General features: G+C 40.9%; 1 protein-coding gene across 1 annotated transcript in view; it reads right to left on the bottom strand.

Moving 5' to 3' along the window:
• LOC140502682 (uncharacterized) overlaps window positions 1-21,719 on the bottom strand; it is a 72,521-nt gene extending 50,802 nt beyond the window's left edge. The window contains exons 1-2 of the mRNA XM_072606651.1: window positions 21,673-21,719; window positions 2,612-3,164 (exon numbers count right to left, since the gene is read on the bottom strand). Of these exons, the coding sequence (XP_072462752.1) occupies window positions 2,612-3,164; window positions 21,673-21,719 (600 nt within the window). The remainder of the gene's footprint in view (window positions 1-2,611; window positions 3,165-21,672) is intronic.
• Window positions 21,720-22,802: the final 1,083 nt, after the last annotated feature.

The raw sequence follows: 22,802 nt of genomic DNA, 5'->3' as shown, positions 1-22,802 counted from the left end.
CTGCACTGCTGATTATATCTGTCTCCCCTACTGGAATATAAACTCTCTAAGTGGCAGCTGTAATAGGAAGTAGTAGGGTTCCAGTCTTCTCTGCCACTAACTCACTGGGTATATGTGACCTCACCTCACTAGGCTTCAATGATCATTAAAATTCTTCCTAGCTCTAATCTATGATTCTAGGCTCTATGCCTTAATCACTGTTGTATACTCTATGGTACCTCACATTATACTTTCCATATAGAAAATGCTCAAATATTTGTTGAATGAAGGATTCACCAGAAGATTCCTTAACTCAGAATTGTATTTATTTACTACTGTATTTATAATGGAATTTGTTTTATTAAAGTTCCATTGAAGCACTTTTAAAGAAAGTCATCCAGTAAGCAAGGTATAGGTTTTTTTCTCCCTAGACTCACTTCTCACCTTCACTCCTTTTCCCCATAATGTATGTACCCTAACTAACAGCAAAGGCTCTACTGGGTACCTCACTTTAAAAAAAACAATTAGTGGAAAAAACTGATGAAGACAGAACAACCATCTGCTTCTAAGAGTATGAACTCAGTTATCTCAAATACCATCACCACACACACACACACACACACACACACACACACACACACACACACACATGCAGGACATCACATCAGTGATCCTACAAATATCTACTTCCAAGCACAGTTTGTGATATTGGCTCATAGGAAGACTAGGTAAAGGACTTAAAGCCACCTGAAAATTTCACGTTTTCTGATTTTTAAAATGCTATTCCAATGTGAGCTCACTATTATTACAAGGGATAGTGCCCATTTCCTCACTGATCCTCCATTTCCTCACATTCCAACACTGCTGGAAAAATAAGCTCAGGTTCAAGTTCTCCTGATAGGCAGATCCACAAACCACAAAGCCAACGAGTACCCCCCCACCCCCCCCAAAGGTACTGGTGACTCAAAGCTACAGCGCCTGATGTGTGGGGGGGGGTGGGGGTGGACAAAGCTGTAGATCATCTTTTCCAGCCTAGTCACAAATCACAGTAGCTCTGTGACAGTAGTGACAGAAGCTTTGTCATCAAATGTGAAGGACTTTTTTTCTTTTTTTTTGTCATTGAGGAATAACCCATGATTATAAAGGAGGGAAAAAGTGCTTTCTCTCTCTGACGCACTCTCACACACACACATACAATGCACACTCTCACTGTCACATATTCTCTCTCCTATACATACACACACATTACACACTCACATATACTCTCATAGACATATACACATATTCTCTCTCTCTCTCTCTCTCTCTCTCTCTCTCTCTCTCTCTCTCTCTCTCTCTCTCACACACACACACACACACACACACACACACGCTGAAGGGAGTTCAAATACATTCCCCATCACACAGGCTCTAAGAATCCTGCGAACTGACTGCTCCAACGCAAATGTGGCTGTCTGTGTCTGAAAAGTGACTACGAACAGACCCCGAACCTTGTCACCACACGTGTTTCCTTTATCCAGGTGTCTGTGCTACAATACCTACCAAGAACTGCTGCTGAGAATCAGTCCTGGTATATCCCCTCCCCCCCCCACCAGCTGATCCAGCAGAGTTCTGGCTGGCTTTCAAAGCAGGGAGAGTGGGGCTGGGGGGGAAGCAGAGTGAGGATTCAGCCTTAGACCCGAGAGCCTTGGAGGCTTAAGAGAACAGAGGGGTGAAGAGCCCACGCTGCTGAAGGAGACTGGGCGGGGTGTGCCCTCATCAATACATTCCCCATCACAGGTTTCAACAATATGCCACACACAAACCCCAACAACGTCCAAGTCCACACCTCCTTGGGCTCTGTGTTCCCTTTACTATGTCATTGATGTCTTCCCTGGCTGGAAGAGGCAAAGAGGCTCCTCTCTCCACTAGGATCGTTCTACTTTGGTGGGCTCTTCCGCAGGGGCTGACTTTCCTCCACTCACCCACCCCTCCACATCTGCACCGCTTCCCTAGAGGGTGAAGAATGCAGCAATAGGGGCTCCTTAGCCTAGGAGGGGGAAGGTTCCCAACCAGCCATCCGCACTCTACCACCTGCAGCTAGAGCTCGGACAGCTGGAGCCCTAGGAAGTGCTCGCGGGAGGTGATGGGTTAGACGCTTTTGCCAGTCTCCAGGACTCCTGGCTGTCCTGGGGTGGGGGACATTAGGGGACCGCCTCACTGCCTAGCCCCTCCTCGGACAGAAACCTCCTTCTTCCTCTCGGCCCTCACTCCATGCCTTCACACAGGCTGGGGCTCTTTAAAATCGGAGCAGCAGCTGCAGGAGTTTGAGCCTCCCGAGTTAGATCCCCCCTTCTGCGCCCCCCACCCAGCGGCCAGCCCCGGACCCCGCCTTCCCTGGGACTGGGCTGGACTGGGACCCCGGCCCAGAGCCTCCAGCTCCCTGGCGCAAGCTCCGAGAATCCACCGGCTAGCCCGGGAAACTTTCCGGGGAAGTGGGGTGCCCCGGGGTGAGCAGAAGCGCACAGCTGGACGCGATCGCCTGGAGCAAAGGACCACCGCCGCCGTCCCTCCTCCCCCTCTCCTCCAGCCCCGCGCCATCCCCCAGCCCGAGGTGGGGGAGCGGGCGGGAAGGGGGCGGGGGTCTGTTCACCTGCCCGCGGCACGCTCCGGCTCCGGCTCCGGCTCCGGCTCCTCCAGCGCCGCAGGGCCCGCCGAGGCGCGGACTCCCGGCTCCCCGGCTCCACGGCTCCCCGAGAGGATGCTGCCGCCGCCGCCACCGCCCCTGCGGGGCCGCCGCCAGATGAGCTGCCACCACGGCTGGCCGCCCAGCGCAGCCCCGGCCGCCTCCCCTCCGAGCTGCCTTTAACTCCGGCAGCCCGAGGCTTCTGCTTGGCGCCCGGACCGCGGACAGAAGGACGGGAATTAGAGCGAAGCTCCCCCAGCCCGAGAGCTGCCGACGCTCCGAGCCTGTCGGGGTGGGCGGGGATTCCCTCCCAGCCAGCCTCCGGACGATCCGAGGGGCGGGGACTCCCCGAGAGTGACCCGGCGAGGGCGGGGATTCCCCGAGCCGGTGACAGGATGGGCGGGAATCCCCCCTCTCAGAAGGCAGGGTGGGTGGGGTGTGCCAGGGGGGCCACAGCGGGCTGAGTTCGGTGCAGTGCCCAGGAAGGTGAGCCCGAGTGCGACCTTTGCGGGCGTCCCAGCTGTTCAGTCACCTCCTCTCGCAGCTGTCAGCTGGGAAACGTGTCTCCTTAAATCTGCGAAAGTAGAGCCCCCGAGGGGTGAGTCACGGCGTGGGTTCATCCCTCGCAGGACGAGAAATAAGCGGGGAGGGGAGGGGGTGCTAATGCCCGTCACTGTGGGGCTAGCCAGTCGTTTGGTTAACGGAGCCCCAAGCCTTTCCATCTAGGACAGGCGCGGGGCGGGGCGGGGCGGGGAGGACCCGCTTCTTTTCCAAGGATTTGTCAAAAAAGCCTCCAGATATCTTCGGTTCCCTTCTGACCCTTCTTCCTACACAGGGAGAGTGCTAATCAACATGTCAAGGGTGTAGCCTTACATTTTCTTGAAATAAAAACGTATGGATTTTTTTTTTTTGCAAGAAGTCACTGGTAAGTGTTAAAACAGATTATTTATTTATTTTTTTTACAAAGTCCTTGGTTAGGAATAGTCGACTCACTTTTTTAAAGCCCAATTTGTTGTCTTGGGGCAAGGAGGCCCTTGGATGAAGGGCTTGCCTTGGAGTAAAGAAGCCCTGGGTTCAAGTTCTGCCTGTAATACAATACTGACTGCTGCGCTGGGCAAGTCACTTACTTCTTGGTATCACCTAAAACTGCAGAGGTGGTACAGGGGAAAGTGTTGATTTTGGAGTGAGAGGCCCTGGACTCAAATCTTTCCTCTGTTGCATACTACATGTGTGACCTTGAGCAAGTCACAACCCTCAGCTTCACTTTCCTCATCAGTGAAATGAAGGGTTTGGACTGTATGGCTTCTGAGGCTCCTTCTGCCAGAGATGTATGATCTTATGCCTATTAGTTGCAGAAGAGTTGTCCATCTGCATTGTATTAATTTCCAGGTTTCTTGTCTCCAACCCAATCTCCTATCAATCTTCCACATACAAATTAACTTAATACACAGCTCTGAGCAAGTCACTCTTACTCAAAAACCCTCAGTGGTTCGCTATTAGCTACTTAATATAGACTACAATTGACCTTTCCTACCAGATCTCATATTACTTTTAGTATATTATCCCTTCCTCAAAGCTCTTCACAATCTGGCCCCTTCCTATCTTACTTTCTGGGACTCTCCCCTCCAGCCATGAAGACCTACACCATGCTTAGCACACAGGGTAGTAGTCCATCTTGCACTCTCTTTGTTTTGCACTGGTTATCCCTCAAGCCTTCAATTCACTCCTTCCTCCTTCTTCATAGTCTTTCCCAGTTACCCCTCCCCCAGTTGCTACTGAATCCTCTCCTAAAACTACCTTGTATTCATTTTGCATTTTTTATGTACACACTTTTACAAATACATGTTGTCTCCCACATTTGAACATAAGCTCCTTAGAAGGCAGGGAATGTTGCACTTTTGTCTTTGTGCCCCAGAGCTTGGTACAGAGTCTGGCATACAGCTAGTACTTAATAAATGCTTGTTGATTGATCCTCCTCCCAACCCCAATTTCCATCTTTCCAGGCACAAGTTATATGCCACCTTTTCCATGAAGTCTTTCCTGATTTGACTACTCTAGGTGACAGCGTTCTCTTCCCTGGAAAATTTATCATAGCCTTTTGACTCTCATTTTCTCACCACATTCTACCTTATACGATACTTACTGGATTGCATCTCTGTCGTTGAAGATTTTAGGTGCTTTGAGTATAAATGTATACATTTTGTGTCCTATGTACTAAATAAAATAGGCATTTTAAACAAATATTATAGTGAATTACGACTTCTGCAAAAAAAAATGATAATTTGGAGAATATTTGCAGTTCAGGAACATGAATCAGTCATGAAATTCTTTCCTTCCTTTGGTGGAGCATAAAACATGAACTGCACTCCCCACCCATATAAATCCAACCAACACAAATCCACCATAACCTTCACACCCAAAGGAATTGCTATTGAAATGGTATTGCATATATTTTTATATTATCTACATCATTTGGTTCTCACAACAATCCCAGGCAGAGAGTGCAAATATTCTTATCCCTGTTCTACAGATGAGGAAAGTCATCCCAAGTGAGTGTGACTAGTCTGAAATAGAATAATGACTAGGGAAGCAGGGACTTAAAGCCCTCCATCTTTTTATTCTCAATTCAAATGTTCTTTCCATAGTCTCCTTTGTGAAGCAAAGTTTCTGTCATTAATTGTTGGTTATCATGTCACTAATTAAATCTCACACTTTTGCTAGTTAAATAGATGTGCCATAGAATTCAATAAAATACCTTTTTGGATCAAACAATGTATGGCTATTACCTCTCTCCCTAAGAGGTAAAATCTTGTTTCTGCTGACCTGTTTAAAATACCTCTAGCCTCGATCATTTCTCACCTAATATCACCTAGATTTTTTTTTGCATCTCTTTGCATGCTAATAATAGTTCACCTCACCAGGGGTCAACCAAGTATATGGAAATTGCTTTGCCCTTGGATTTTTCCCTATGGTGAAATCTAGATAGCTAAAAGCATTAACTTTCCTGTGTCTGGAGATCAAACAGTTTCCTCTCCACATGCCTGACTGTACCCCAATACCCTATATTTACAACAAAGATGTAGCTTCCTACTTCTCTGAGGAGATGGAGGCCATCAAATGGGAACATCCTTATCTCTCCTCCTCCAAACTAAACAGTGATCGTAACTCTTGAGAAGGTGGCCATACTAAGACTAATTTTTGCCCTTGATCTATTATCTCCTGTCTCTTCCAGGACCTTGTTCTAAGAAATCATTCTCCCATCTCATATTTCTTTAATCTCATGCTCTTTTCTGGTATTTTCTCATCTGCCTATAAACATACTTGAATCCCCTAATCCTCAAAAAAAATCAAATAACTTTCCCTAGACCTTAACCTCTGTTGACTTCAGTTTACCCATCTGTAAAACAGGGATAATAATTTCACATACTCTGAAGGGTTGTTGTGAAGATGAAATGAAATAATTAATAATTGCAAAGCACTTAGCACAGTTCCTGGCATATACTAAGCACTATATAACTCTTAGCTATTTTTATTTTTATCATTATCATTTTAGCAGCAGCATCTTTCATAAGCCAATCTAATTTTATCTCTTTCTTCCCATTAGTCTGTGAGTTCTTTAAGAGAAGGGACTAATTTTTTTGTCTTTCTTTGTTTCCTCAGTACTTTAAAGTGTCTGGCACATAGTAGGTGCTTTAAAATGCTATTTGATCAAAATTGTTCAGAAAAGTGTTGAAATAAGTTCTCTAAAAAGCTTCCCAGGGGGCAGAACCAAGATGGCCGAGTAAAAGCAGGAACTTTCCTGAGCTCTCCTCCAAGGCCCTCTAAATACCTGTAAAAAATGACTGTAAATATATTCTAGAGCTACAGAACACACAAAATGACAGAATGAAACAAATCCCCAGCCCAAGACAACTTAGAAAATCAAGAGGAAATGTCTGTTATACCAGGGCCAGATCTGCACAGACTGGCTGAAGCAGGCCTCCAGGGACTGAATCATTGGCAGCTGTGGCAGTTTGCTGATTTCTCAACCCACAGACACCAAAAAGTCAGTGGGAAAACTCTGTGGGACCTGGGTGAAAGAGGAGCATGTGGTCTGGCTGAGTCTGGTCCCAGCCCTAGGGTGGTGAAGGTGGTAGCAGTAGCAGCAGCAGCAGCATAGGCTATTTCCTGAGGTCTGGGCCCACAGATGGTGGGGGATCAACTGGCAGATACAAAACCCCTGAAACCTGGGACAGTATACCCATCCCCAACCCCACCCCCACTGAAAGCAGAGTCCTACCTTGACAAAGAGTTAGAAAGTCAAGTATTTGGTTGGGAAGATGAGCAAACAGTATAAAAAAACTCAGACTATAGAATCTTACTTTGGTGACAAGGAAGAAGATCAGAGCATACAGCCAGAGGAGGACAGCAGAGTCAAAGCTCCTACATCAGAAGTCTCCAAGAGCAGGCCATGAAGGAGCTCAAAAAGGATTTTGAAAATCAGGTAAGAGAAGTAGAGGAAAAATTGGGAAAAGAAATGAGAGTGATGCAAGAAAATCATGACAAGCAAGTTAACAGCTTGCTAAAGAAGACCCAAAAACATACTGAAGAAAATAACACCTTAAAAAAACAGAACAAATTAATTCCAATACTATATAGACTATTTTTGAAAATTGGGGAAGGAGTCCTCACAAATTCTTTTTACGATACAAACATAGTTTTGATACCTAAACCAGGAAGAGACAAAACAGAGAAGGAAAATTATATACTAATTTCTCTAATGAATATAGATACAAAAATTTTAAATAAGATTTTAGCAAAACGAATACAGCATCTTATCACAAGAATAATACATTATGATCAGGTAGGATTCATACCAGACATGCAGGGCTGGTTCAATATTAGGAAAACTATTAGGATTATCGATCATATCAACAACAAAACTAACAGAAACCACATCTCAATAGATGCAGAAAAAGCTTTTGACAAAATACAATACCAATTGCTATTAAAAATGCTGGAGAACATAGAAATAAAGGGAACTTTCCATAAAATAATAAGCAGTATCTACCTAAAACCTTCAGCAAGTATTATATGCAATGGAGATAAGCTAGATGCATTTCCAATAAGATCAGGGGTGAAACAAGGATATCCATTATCACCACTATTATTCAATATGGTACTAGAAATGTTAGCTGTAGCAATTAGACAAGATAAAGAAGTTGAAGGAATAAGAATAGGCAAAGAAGAAACTAAGTTATCACCATTTGCAGATGATATTATGATATACTTAGAGAATCCCAGAGATTCAAGTAAAAAACTACTGGAAATAATAAATAAACAACTTTGGCAAAGTTGCAGGTTACAAAATAAACCTGGACAAATCTTCTGCATTCCTATATATTAGAAACAAAGTCCAACAGCAAGAGATAGAAAGAGCTAGGGTAGACACTATAAAATATTTGGGAGTTTACCTGCCAAAACAAACCCAGGGACTATATGAACACAATTACACTTTTTGCACAAATAAAGTCAGATCTAAGTAAGTGGAAAAACATCAGTTGCTCATGAGTAGACCAAGACAATATAATAAAAATGACAATTCTACCTAAATTAATTTACTTATTTAGTGCCATACCAATTAAACTATCAGATAATTATTTTCTAGAGCTGGATAAAATAATATCAAAATTAATCTGGAAAAACAAAAGGTCCAGAATATCAAAGGAACTAATGAAAAGAAATGCTAGGGAAGGTGGCCTAGCCCTACCAGATCTCAGATTATATTATAAAGCAGCAATTATCAAAACCACTTGGTACTGGCTAAGAAACAGAAGGGTAGACAAGGGGAATATGCTAGGTACTCAAGACACAGTAGGCAATGAATATAGCAATCTCCTGTTTGATAAACCCAAGGACCCCAGCTTCTGGGATAAGAACTCACTGTTCTACAAAAATTGCTGGGAAAACTGGATAACAGTGCGGTGGAAACTAGGCATAGACCAATGCCTGACAGTGTACAAAAGAATAAAGTCCAAATGGGTACACTCTAGGTATAAAGATTGATACCATGGACAAACTCGAGGAGCAAGGAATAGTGTATTTATCAGATTTATGGAGAAGGGAAGAATTTTTGACTAAAGAAGAGATAGAAAGCATTATGAAGTACAAGATGGATAATTTTGATTACATTAAACTGAAAAGTTTTTGCACAACCAAACCCAATGCAACCAAAATTTGGAGGGGTGTAGTACATTGGGAAAGAATTTTTACAGCTAATCTCAGGGATAAAGGCCTCATTTCTAGAATATATAGCGAACTGATTCAAATGTACAACTATATAAGTCATTCCCCAATTGATAAATAGTCAAAGGATATGAACAGGCAGTTTTCAGAGGAAGAAATTAAAGATATCTATAATCATATGAAAAAATGCTCTAAATCACTTTTGATTAGAGAGATGCAAATCAAAACAACCCTGAGGTACCACATCACACCTATCAGATTGGCTAACATGACAGAACAAGAAAATGATAAATGTTGGAGAGGATGGGGGAGAGTTGGAATAGTAATTCATTGTTGGTGGCACTGTGAGCTCATCCAACCATTCTGGAGAGCAATTTGGAACTATGCCCAAAGGACTACAGAAATGTGCATTGACCCAGGAATATTGTTTCTAGGACTGTATCCCCAAGAGATCATAAAAATGGGAAAGAGTCCCACATGTACAAAAATATTTATAGCAGCATTCTTTGTGGTGACCAAGAACTGGAAATTAAGGGGATGCTGATCAACTGGGGAATGGCTGAATAAATTACGGTATATGAATGTAATGGAATACTATTGCACTATAAGAAATGATGAACAAGAAGACTTCACAGAGGTCTGGAAAGACTTATATGATCTGATGCTGAGTGAAAGGAGCAGAACCAGGAGAACTTTGTATGCAGCAATGACCACAGTGTGCAAGTTTTTTCTGGTAGACTTGGATCTTCATAGTAATGCAAGGACTTAAAAAAAAAATTCCCAATGATCTTCTAAGGCAAAATGCCTTCCACATCCAGAGAAAGAACTATGGAATTCAGTTGCAGAATGTAGCAGATCATTTTTTCGTGTGTGTTTAATGTTTTGGTTTGTTATATGATTTCTCCCATTTATTTTAGTTCTTCTACACAGCATGACTATAGTGAAAAGGTATTCAGTAAGAATGTATGTGTAGATCCTATATAGAATTGTATTCTGTCTTGGGCAGGGAGGGGGGTGGTGGGGATAGGTAGGGGGGGAAAACCTAAGTTTTATGGCAGTGATTGTAGAACACTAAAAATAAATAAAATTAATATAAAAAATAGAATAATCCAAATGGCAAAAGAAGTCCAAAAAGCCAGTGAGGAGAAGAATGCCTTAAAAAGCAGATTTGGCCAAATGGAAAATGTCCAAAAGCTCACTAAAGAAAATAATTCCTTCAAAATTAGAATGAAGCAAATAGAAGCTAATGACTTCATGAGAAATCAAGAAATTATAAAACAGAACGAAAAGAATGAAAAAAACAAGACAATGTGAAATATCTCATTGGAAAACCCACTGACCTAGAAAATAGATCCAGTAATAATAATTTATATAAATAATAATTTAAATATTTTTAATATTTATATTTAATAATTTAAAAATTATTGGACTACTTGAAAGCCAGGATCAAAAAAAAAAAAAAGCCTAGACATCATCTTTTAAGAAATTATCAAGTAAAACTGCCCTGATATTCTAGAACCAGAGAGCAAAATAGAAATTGAAAGAATCTACCAATAGCCTCTGGAAAGAGATGCTAAAAGGAAAACTCCTAGCAATATTGCAACCAAATTTCAGAGTTCCCAGATCAAGGAGAAAATATTGTAAGCAGCCAGAAAGAACCAATTCTAGTATTATGGAAATACAATCAGGATAACACAAGACCTAGCAGCTTCTACATTAAGGGATCAAAGGGCTTGAAATATGATATTCTGGAGAACAGAGAAACTAGGATTAAAACCAAGAATCGCCTACCCACCAAAACTGAGTATAATCCTTCGGGGGGGGGAATGGAAATATAATGAAATAGAGGACTTTCAAGCATTCATGATGAAAAAAACAGATCTGAATAGAAAATTTGACTTTCAGATACAAGTATCAAGAGAAGCATGAAAAGGTAAACAGGAAAGAAAAATCATAATAGACTTATTAAAGTTGAACTGTTTACATTCCTACAAAAAAAGAAATTCTCAGTATTAGGGTAGTTGGAGGAAATAAATGATAGACAGACAGACAGACAGATAGATAGATAGATAGATAGATAGATAGATAGATAGATAGATAGATAGATAGATGATAGATAGAAAGAAAGAATGCTGGAAGGCACAAGGTGAGTTGGATAAGAAGGGATAATATCTAAAAAATAAAATAAGGGGCAGGAGTGGAATATATTGGGGGAAGGAGAAAGGGAGAAATAGAATGGGGCAAATTATCTCTTTTATAGAGTCAAGAAACAGGTTCTACAATGGAGAGGAAGAGGGGAGATGTGAGAAGGAATGAGTGAACCTTACTCTCATTGGATTTGGCTTAAATAGGGAATAATATACACACTCAGTTGAGTATCTTACCCTACAGGAAAGTAGGGGGGAAGGGGACAAAAGGGGGGAATGATAAAAAGGAGGGAAGTTTGGGGAGGGGGTAGTCAGAAGCAAACACTTTAGAAAAGGGACAGGGTCAAAGAATAAAATAAAATCATTGGAGGACGGAATAGGATGGAGGGAAATATAGTTAATCTTTCACAACATGACTATTTTGGAGGTGTTTTGCATAACTACACATGTATAACCTATATTGAATTGCTTGCCTTCTTAATGGGGTGGGTGGGGAGGGAAGAAGGGAGAGAATTTAGTACTCAAAGTTTTAAAAACATGTTAAAAATTGTTTTTACATGCTACTAGGAAATAAGATATACAAACAATGGAGTTTGGAAATCTGTCTTGCCCTTCAAGAAAGTAAAGGGAAAGGGGATAAGAGGGGGAGATGATAAAAGGGAGGGCAGACTGGTGGAAGGGGTAATCAGAATGCATGCCATCTGAGGTGGGGGAGGGGAAAGATGGAGAGAACATTTGGAACTCAAAATCTTATGGAAATGAATGCTGAAAACTAAAAATAAATAAATTTAAATCTTAAAAGTTTCCCACATTCTCATCATTCATTTTCTCTTTTCATCTCCTTACTTGCTAACCACCACCCTGTGAAGAGACTCTCACTAAGATGACCAATGAGTTCCTCATCACAAAATCCAATGTTCTTCATCGGCCCTCCTGTCTTTGACCTCTCTGGAGCATGCCTGACCCTGTCAATGACCTCCCCTTCTGGATATTTCCATGTTTGGCTTCATCCAGAACAGAATGCCCTAGTTCTCATCTCACCTCTCCAACTCTTCCTTCTCATGCTCTCTGTTCCTTCCAGGATCAATTACAAACTGTTCCATTTGGTATTTAAAGCTCTTTTTACAACCTAGTTCCAGCCTACCTTTCCAGACCCATATATTTCTCCTTTTTACTGGCTTTCTGGTCCATCCAGCCTGGCCTTCTTGCTTTCATTCATACATACTATCCCATTTCCTTCCTCCATGCCTTTGCATAGACTATCTATCCAGTGCCCATACCTAAAAAGCACCCCCTTCCCCATTAATCTCTGCCTCTTGGAATCCCAAACTTGCTTCAAAGTTCAGTTCAAGGTCATCTCTTCTACAGGCAGGGTATCCCAAAAGTTTTAGGGCAGTTTTAAGCTTTAGTAGTTTAAGGTATAATTAAGCTGTCTAATTTTATATGTACAGTTGTCTCATCTAATAGACAGTAGGTTCCTTAAGGGTTGGGATTGTTTCATGCTTTGTATCTGTAAGTCCTGAATGTACCTAGAAGAATGTCTGGCACATAGTAAAATCTTTTTTTTTTTATTTTTTAATTTTTATTTATTTATTTATTTTTATTTAGCTTTTAACATTCATTTTCACAAAATTTTGGGTTACAAATTTTCTCCCCTTTTATCCCCTCCCCCCCCAAACACCAAGCATTCTAATTGCCCCTGTGACCAATCTGCTCTCTCTTCTATCATCCCTCTGTGCCCTTGTCTCCGTCTTCTCTTTTGTTCTGTAGGGCCAAATAGCTTTCTATACCCCTTTACCTGTATTTCTTATTTCCTAGTGGCAAGAACATTACTCGACAGTTGATCCTAACACTTTGAGTTCCAACTTCTTTACCTCCCTCCCTCTCCACCCCTTCCCTTTGGAAGGCAAGCAATTCAATATAGGCCAAATCTGTGTAGTTTTGCAAATGACTTCCATAATAGTTGTGTTGTATAGGACTAACTATATTTCCCTCCATCCTATCCTGTCCCCCATTACTTCTATTCTCTTTTGATCTTATCCCTCCCCATGAGTGTCGACCTCAAATTGTACTCTCTTCCCCATGCCCTCCCTTCTATCATCCCCCCACCCTGCTTATCCCCTTATCCCCCACTTTCCTGTATTGTAAGATAGGTTTTCATACCAAAATGAGTGTGCATTTTATTCTTTCCTTTAGTGGAATGTGATGAGAGTAGACTTCATGTTTTTCTCTCACCTCCCCTCTTAATCCCTCCACTAATGAGTCTTATGTTTGCCTCTTTTATGAGAGATAATTTGCCCCATTCAATTTCTCCCTTTCTCCTCCCAATATCTTTCTCTCTCACTGCTTGATTTCATTTTTTTTAAGATATGATCCCATCCTCTTCAATTCACTCTGTGCACTCTGTCTCTATGTATGTGTGCGTGTGTGCATGTGTGTGTGTGTGTAATCCCACCCAGTACCCAGATACTGAAATGTTTCAAGAATTACAAATATTGTCTTTCCATGTAGGAATGTAAACAGTTCAACTTTAGTAAGTCCCTTATGACTTCTCCTTGCTGTTCACCTTTTCATGGTTCTCTTCATTCTTGTGTTTGAAAGTCAAATTTTCTTTTCAGCTCTGGTCTTTTCATCAAGAATGCTTGAAAATCCTCGATTTCATTGAAAGACCAATTTTTCCCCTGAAGTATTATACTCAGTTTTGCTGGGTAGGTGATTCTTGGTTTTAGTCCTAGTTCCTTTGACTTCTGGAATATCCTATTCCATGCCCTTCGATCCCTTAATGTAGAAGCTGCTAGATCTTGTGTTATCCTGATTGTATTTCCACAATACTTGAATTGTTTCTTTCTAGCTGCTTGCAATATTTTCTCCTTGACCTGGGAACTCTGGAATTTGGCCACAATATTCCTAGGAGTTTCTCTTTTTGGATCTCTTTCAGGCGGTGATCTGTGGATTCCTTGAATACTTATTTTGCCCTCTGGTTCTAGAATCTCAGGGCAGTTTTCCTTGATAATTTCATGAAAGATGATGTCGAGGCTCTTCTTTTGATCATGGCTTTCAGGTAGTCCCATAATTTTTAAATTGTCTCTCCTGGATCTATTTTCCAGGTCAGTTGTTTTTCCAATGAGATATTTCACATTATCTTCCATTTTTCCATTCTTCTCGCTTTGTTCTGTGATTTCTTGCTGTCTCATAAAGTCCTTAGCCTCCATCTGTGCCATTCTAATTTTGAAAGAACTATTTTCTTCAGTGAGCTTTTGAATCTCCTTTTCCATTTGGCTAATTCTGCTTTTGAAAGCATTCTTCTCCTCATTGGCTTTTTGAACCTCTTTTGCCAATTGAGTTAGGCTAGTTTTCAACGTGTTATTTTCTTCAACATTTTTTTGGGTCTCCTTTAGCAGGGAGCTGATTTGCTGTTCATGCTTTGACTTCATGTCTCTCATTTCTCTTCCCAGCTTTTCCTCCACCTCTCTAACTTGATTTTCAAAATTCTTTTTGAGCTCTTCCATGGCCTGAGCCCATTGGGTGGGCTGGGACACAGAAGCCTTGATTTCTGTGTCTCTGCCTGATGGTAAGCATTGTTCTTCCTCATCAGAAAGGAAGGGAGGAAATGCCTGTTCACCAAGAAAGTAACCTTCTATAGTCTTATTTCTTTTCCCTTTTCTGGGCATTTTCCCAGCCAGTGACTTGACCTCTGAATATTTTCCTCACACCCACCTCGCCTCCTGATCCTCCCAGCCAGCATTTGGGGTCTGAGATTCAAATGCTGCTTCCAGCCTCAGGGCTTTGGGCGGGGGCAGGGCTGCTATTCAGTGTGAGATTAAGTTCCGATGCTCAGGTCAGGGCAGGGCCGCCTCTCAGGCTCAGTTCCCTCAGGGAGTTTATGCACAGACCTTCAACAATGGATCCAGGCTCCTGCCTGCTTGGGGAGCCCTGGTCTGCCGCCACCCCTCAGCTTCTGTCTGCCGAGGGGGCCTGAGCCATGGGGGCACCCCACTCCCCCCTCGACCCGCCAAAGAGACTCTCTCACCGACCCCCGTCACCTGTGGGTGGAGGGACTTGTGTGGCCGCTGGAGATCCCGTCCCTGAAGCCCGCTCGGATCTGTTCCTCTCGGTGCCGCGGCCGTGGCAGGGCTGTACTCAGCTCCCAGTCCCGGCGCCTAGTCCGCAGCGCGAAGGACCTTTTGCGAGAGGTTTGCAGGTCTCTCCGGAACAGAAATCTCCCTCGCTCCAATGTTCTGTGGCCTCTGGGTGCAGAATTCACCGTGAGTTACTTCTTTGTAGTTGTTCTATGGGTTGTGGGTTCGGAGCTATGTGTATGTGCGTCTTTCTACTCCGCCATCTTGGCTCCGCCCATAGTAAAATCTTAATAGATGTTGTTACATAAGATTTTTCCAGAGGCTACAAAATAGTCTTACTATATTAGGTCAAGTTTTGAAGAACTTTAAAAGCTAAACAATGGAACTTATATTTTACTCTAGAGGTAAAAATAGAGTTTATTGAGTAAAGCAGTGATATGATCAAATCTGAGATTCAGGAAAACCATTTTGATAGCTATGTAAAGGATTGATTGGAGTAGAATGAGACTTGAGACAATGAGCCCAATTAGGAAGCCATGACAGTAGTCTAAGCAAGAAATGATGAGATTCTGTACTAAGGTGATGACTGTATGAGTAAAGAGAAGGGTTTGCTGGAAAGACTTATATAAACTGATGCAGAGTGAAATGAGCAGAACCAGGAAAATATTGTAGATAGTAACAGCCACATTATTTGATTACTGACTTTGATGGACTTAGCTTTTCTCAGCAATGCAAGGATCTAAGACAACTCCAAAAGACTCACAATGGAAAATGCTATCCACATCTAGAGAGAGAACTTGGGAATCTGAATGCATATGGAAGCACACTATTTGCTCTCCTTTTCTTTTGTTATTTTGTTTCTTCTTCCTTGTGGTTCCTTCCATTACTTCTAATTTTTTTTTTTACATCATGACTAATGTGAAAATTTTAAAAAGAGAGAGAGAGAAGGGTTTAGGTGCCAAAGATGTTGTAGAGAAAGAAATGGCAATATTTGGCAGCTGATCAGACATGGGGTAAAGAAGAGGAGGAGTTGAGCATAACATCAAGGCTACGAACTTGGGTGACAAGAATAATAATGGTATTTTCAAAAGAAATTGGGAAACTGTAGAGAGGAAGATTTTTTGAGAATGATGAGTTCTAAGTTGTGGTATATGAATGTAATGGAATATTATTGCGCTTTAAGAAATGATGAGCAGGCTGATTTCAGAAAAACCTGGAAAGACTTACATGAACTTATTCAAAGTGAAGTGAGCAGAACTAGGAGAACATTGTATACAGCAATAGTAATATTGTTCGGTGGTCAGTTATGATTGACTTAGCTCTTCTCAACAATACAATGATTCCATAATTCCCAAAGACTCATGATGGAAGATGCTATCCGCATCCAGAGAAAGAACTGACGGAGTGCGAATGCAGATTGAAACATACTATTTTCACCTTTTTTTGTATTTTTTCCTTTTGTTCTGTTTCTTCTTTCACAATATGACTAATATGGATTTTTTAAGAGAAAAAGATAAGTTCTATATAGGATATGTTGAGTTTGAGAAGTCTATAGGACAACTAGTTTTAAATGTCCAATAGGTAGTTGGTTTCACAGGATTTGTACCCAGAATTCTTGGGCTAGATAATTAAATCTGAAGAATCATCTGCATAAAGAGAATAATTAAAGTCATAGGAACTAGTGAGGTCACTAAAAGGGAGAACAGCAGAAGATCTAGAACAGAGTCTTAGGGAATACCCACAGTTAGGGGGCGTAATAGAGATAGTGAGTCAGCAAAGGAGAAAGAGAAGGAGCAGGCAGACAGGTAGGAGGGAAAACAGAAAAAAGGAATAACACAAAAATCCAGAGAAGAAAAAGTATTCAGGACAGGGTGATCAATAGTATCAAATATAGTAGAAAAGTCAAGAAGGAAAAAGACTACGAAAAAAATTGGCAATTAAGAAACTACCAAGAAAGCAATTTAGAATTATGCAAATAAAATGACTAAAATATCCATATTCTTTGAACTAGAGAGACTCCATTACTAGGATTATATCCCAAGGAAGCTATGATAAGAAAAAAATCTCTTTATACACTAAAATATTTATAGCAGTACTTTTTGTGATTGCTAAGAATTGCAAACACAGTAGATGCCCATCAGATGCAGAATGGCTAAACAAAATGTGGTACATGAATGTAATGAAACATTACTTGTCTGTGAGAAATGATGTGTGTAGTCAATGCAGAGAAGCACAGAAAGATCTATATGAAATGAGTAAAGTAAAAAGAACCAAGAAAATAATATACACAGTAACTACAACAATGAGGTTGGAAAAAAAAATACATACCAAAAGATCAAAAGTAAATATAACAAAATTACAAAGATCCAATGGGACTAAAATAAAGGCAAAGACCCCCAACCTAACCCTTTGGAAGGTGGGAGGTCCATAGATGTTACATGGAAGTTTTCAAACTTTTTTAATGTATTGATCAATTGTGCTAACTATCTTCTTTTTCTCTCTAAAAAAAATACTTTTTGTAAATAGGATGGTGGAAGAGGAGAGGGCATACTACACAGGATATAATTACAATGTAAGGCTGGAAGCCAGGGTGCTCATGATGGAAAAGGAGAATGAGTGGCAAAGAAGTAGAGGCAACAAGTAGAGACAGCTTTCTCTAGGAATTTTGGCCCAGAAAAGGAAGACAAATAAAACACAGTAGCTTGAGAGGATAGTAAGATCTAGTGAAGGATTTTTTAAAATGGAGGAGACTTGGGCATATTTAAAGAAAGTAAATAAGGAACCACTAGAAAGAAACTGATAATCAGAGAGAAAAGAGGGATGATTGAGACAAGACAAGGGGATGGGATGGGATGGGATCAAGGGCACATGAAGAGGAGTTAACCTTGTCAAGGAGCAGAGCCATCTCATTATCAGACACTGGAGAAAGTGGGAAATGCTATCAAGGAGTGGTGGTGGGGTGGAAGATTGACATATATGTTTCTCTATCTATTCTTCTACCACCCTAGTATAAGCCATCATAGGAATGCAAAATGTACACTTGCCTAAAAGACTATTTTATGGAGAACTCGCATGGGGCAGGTGATCACATCGTGGCCAGAAGAAGAGACACAAGGACACTCTCAAGGTCTCTCTCAAGAACTTTGGATTTGACTGTGCAACATGGGAGACACAGGCACAGGACCGCTCAGTATAGGTGCCCACATCAGAAAGGGTACTGAGCTCTTTCAGCAAAGCAGAATTGAGACAGCACAAAGTAAACAGAGGATGAGCAAATTTGGAATATCCACTCCAAATACTCACATGGACTCTCTGTGGCCTACCTGTGGTAGAGCATTCCAAGCTCATATTGGTCTGATCAACCACAGTCAGACACACTGAAATTTCACTTTATCATGGTGATGTCATTTTGGTCCTCTTCGAGAACCAAGGACAACAACCAACACCAACCACTAAGCTATCCGTTAACTAACTGAATTATTGTAATTATCTCTTAACAGGTCTTTCTAGCTCCACTCTCTCCTAACTCTAATCTTATCTTTCATAATCTTGCTAGACTAATTTTCTCCCTTTTCCATGATCTAGGCATATCATTCCTGTGTTCAAAAATCTTCATTGGCTATTACCTATCAAGGCAAGTTAAGCCTGCTTCTTTGGTGTTTAGAGTCTTCCATTATCATATGCAATCTTCTCTTTTCAGTCTTTTCTCACATTATGCCTCTCTTTGTAACCTACATTGGCCACTCTTATCTCTCATGTACACCCAGCACTGCCCAGCATTCCCTGCCTTGGTGCCTTTATTTAGGTTGCCAATATGCCTGATTGTCCTCAATCTCCCTTTTTTTTCCATTTGAATTCCTAGCTTTTAAAAGCCAAATTCAAATACTATCTCAAAGACTATAAGTTGCAGAGAAAGTGATGACCTTCTGATAGAAGTTCCTTACCAGGAGCTCTCTCCACCAATTAAATCACAACTCCATTAAAAAAAAAAATCTCCTGTACATACTAACTTATCCTGCATGCCTGGAATCTGTTTCTTCATTTATGGTTCTCAGAAGCCTTATCTCCCTCAAGAGTTCCTCTGGATGTCACTCCTTCCACAAAGCTTCCTCAACCTCCCAGATGTTAATGTTCCTCTGAGATGACTCTGGAAGAGAGAGTGAGCCTGATGACTTTGCACAACTCTGCCTCACTTAAATCTAATTCATTGATCCTCTTCGAGAACAAAACACCAACAATAACAATGTTCTTCCCTCTTCAAACAATGATATTGCTTATCTATTCACACGCCCTATTCCTTCAGTAGAATGCTAGTTCCTTGAGGACAGGAGACTCTCTCATCTTTTTTTGTATCCTTGATACATGACAAAGTGTTTGGCACATAGCAGAGACTAAATACATGTTTGTTGGATTTAATTTTAAACCTTCCAGATCCTCATGTTAAATATCTGGCCATAAGCTAGTGCTTGTCCGTTCTGGGCAGTTTCCAATAACACTGACTTTTCCCATGGATGTACAAGGTAAAAGACAAAATAACAAAGAACAACAAGACGTGAGGGGCAGGGAGGGCCAAGAGAAATGAAAAGGTCATAAAAATATTGGTTAGCCAAAGATCTTCAGGAGGGGTGCAAAAACATAGAAAATCTTAATTGATGCCAGGTACTGTATTCCCATGGAGTTAACCACCCTTGGTGGTTAACCATCCCATTCTATAGGGCATCAAAAAAATTGGTGGGTCAAAGAGCAATCATAAAAACAATAGAAAATTTCATCAAATAAAAATAGAGCAATAGGACAACATGTCAAAATTCTGGGGATATAGCTAAAGCAATCCTTAGGGTAAAATTTTTTATCTCTAAATATGCTCATCAAAAAGAAGAAGAAAGCAAAAGAACAGAAATGAATTAGGCATGTAGTTGAAAACCCTAGAAAGGCAACAAAACAAAAAACCCCAACTAACACCAAAATAGAAATCCTGGAAAATCAAAGAAGAGATTAGCAAAATTTAAACCATTTTACAGACAGTAAAATACTGGATGCTTTGATGTAGAAATGGAAGTTGTCTATGAACTCAGATAAAATATAGTTAGGAAAAAAATCCAGAACTGTTCATCTCCTCTCCTCAATTCTTCACGATGTCATCCAAACAACCTTCACAGGAAAAAGGGCAACCCTGGCAAATAATTGGCTCAATTCGCAGTCTCTGGGTGTTCCATATTTCCCCTTTAATAGTTTCCAGCTTCCTCTGAACTCAGCCAACTGCCCTTATTTTCCATCCTTCTTTTTCTGCCAAATTTGTTTTCACCAAAGTCTTTCATTGATTATCTCACTACTGTGGGATCTATCTAATGTCCAGGAAAGGTCTTAAAAAGGATAAGTGCCTAATAATGAAAAATAAGCCAATTCTGGAACCTAAGCCTGGAAGAGTCCTTCAGAAGCATCGAGAAGTCAAATCACAGAATGCCAGAGTTTTGGGAGACTTTGGAGATCATCTAGCAAACGCCACTATTATATAGATGATGACCCTGACCCCCACAGGGAATATGACAACCTCTTCAAAAAAGATCACTATCAAATTTCTAGGATATTTTAGGAGATTCTATAAGCTCCTTATTTCTTGAATTTAGTAGAGAATTCCTTCACATAGAAATCAAATTATTTCCACTGCCTCATTCTCTCATGCTCGATCCTTAGATGAGAAGAGACAATGGCTCATCAATACCTTTTATCTTCTTAAAGACATCTCTTAGATTAAAACATTCTAGTTCCATTTAACATTTCTATGTATTCCATTATTTGAATCAACTCATTCCATCTATCCTTTAACTCTAGCCTTCATCTGCCTAAAAACAGCTATTATATCATGCAAACATTTAGTCTTCAGTACTCCAGGCTAAAGAATCCCAGTTCCTTTAATGTGTCTTCATAAGTTCTATTTTCTGCATATTCCATTAGTTGACTCAACTCAAACTATCCCAGATGTGAAATGCCTTTCTTCAGTTTGGCCCCATAATTCAGATTGAAACAAAATGTGGAGAGAAACAGTTAACAAAGATCTTCAACCTCTGTGTGTGGGGGTGACTTCTTGTTTTCTTTTGGGGGCGGTGAAGAGACAATGGATCCTCTTTTCCCTGTTTTGGGTTTAAATGCTTCAGCATGTGTTTGCATTAATCACACATGAGGAACAATTCTGTCTGCCCATTTTCCCCACCCTCCACTGACTTAGCTCCCTTTTTTGCTGTTTCCAGATGCCTGCATTTAGCTCTCTTTAGATTAGCAGCATCTAGCAGTTCACAAAATAGACTCAATACAAATTGAATTTTTCTTTCTCTAATTTTCTTGACTAATAACTGGAATTTATTTGTCTCTTTAGGGTTTGTAAAAGACCTAATATACATTGTCTCCAAAAATCCTTTAAAAGTGGGCACTTACGCAAAGTTATCACCATTTTACAGATGAGGAAAGCAAAGCTCAAAGACATCAGCCAGCCAGTCAGAAGCAAAATTTGAACTCGGGTCTTTGTGGCTCCGAGCCTGGCACCCTATTCACTCTACCATTGTGCCTCTCCACCTCTCACCGCATCTTGCTCTGAATTTTGGCACCACCGCAGCTGGAGGGTTGCATGGTCAGCTCAGAGGAATCAGCATAAGGCAGTCCAGCAGAGCAAAGGCAGAGGCTTGCTGTGTACTTTCTCCTCTGTAAAGTGGAGGGAATGATACTTGTCCTACCGATTTTACAGAGATCTTATACATAAAAACAAGATCACCAGTAGGAAAGTCCTTTACAAAAGTTAAAGTCACAACACAAAGGCCAGACTGGAAGAAGTGATGTCACTAGCAATTTGTGTAGTTCTTTTGGTTTCATACATGAGTTAGAAAAATCGTAGAGATTCATACACGGACAATTTAGAGTTAATAACATGATTTATGCATCGAGGCTGAGAATTGTCAGTCATTAACTGCTCCTTCCCAAAATCTATTGCAGACTGACTTATAAGCCCAAATGGGAGAAATGCATTTCACATCTGGAATAGGCTGAGTTCTCTCCACTAACAAAATGCACAGAAGACTGGAGATTGTTTAACCAGAAGGGAAGACAAGAGAGTGATTCAGTCTAGTAGCGGAAGTTAAAGGTGTGGCTCAGATTTTTAAAATCTAGATCCAAAATCAGGTCAAGATTCAAATTTAACAAGTAATCACAACAAACATTCTTCAAATATCTAACGTGGCATTAGGTTGGGAATGTAGAGAGGAAAAGTAAGTCTGCTGCAAAGGGAAGAGGAAAGAAATGTGGTAGGGATGAACTCGTTTTTAGGGTCATAAGAAATGCATAAGTTGACACATAGTAGGTAGTCAATAAATGCTTACTAAATTCGATTAAATTTGGGAAACTTGGTTTAACAGCAGTTCCCACAAAAGAATCTAGGAGATTTTAGCTTCATGTCCACTATATGCCAACAGTGTAAAGTGACTATGAGAAAATCAAATGCAGTCCTAAGTAACATCAAGATCCAGACCAAGGGCACCAAGAGGTTTTCTGTGACCTGCACCAGTCAGACCACAGCCGAGGTATCCCATTCTGGGTATCACATTTTAAGGGGGGCAGTGAGAAGCTGGAAGGTATTTGTAGGAGGACAACCAGAATAATGAAATCTGGAAAATACATCATATGAGAAAGAAATGGAAGGAAATGGAGATGTTTTGCATG

Source organism: Notamacropus eugenii, chromosome 4 (assembly GCF_028372415.1).
Source record: "Notamacropus eugenii isolate mMacEug1 chromosome 4, mMacEug1.pri_v2, whole genome shotgun sequence".
Lineage (NCBI taxonomy): Eukaryota > Metazoa > Chordata > Mammalia > Diprotodontia > Macropodidae > Notamacropus > Notamacropus eugenii.
This window is presented reverse-complemented; position numbering and strand designations above follow the sequence as displayed.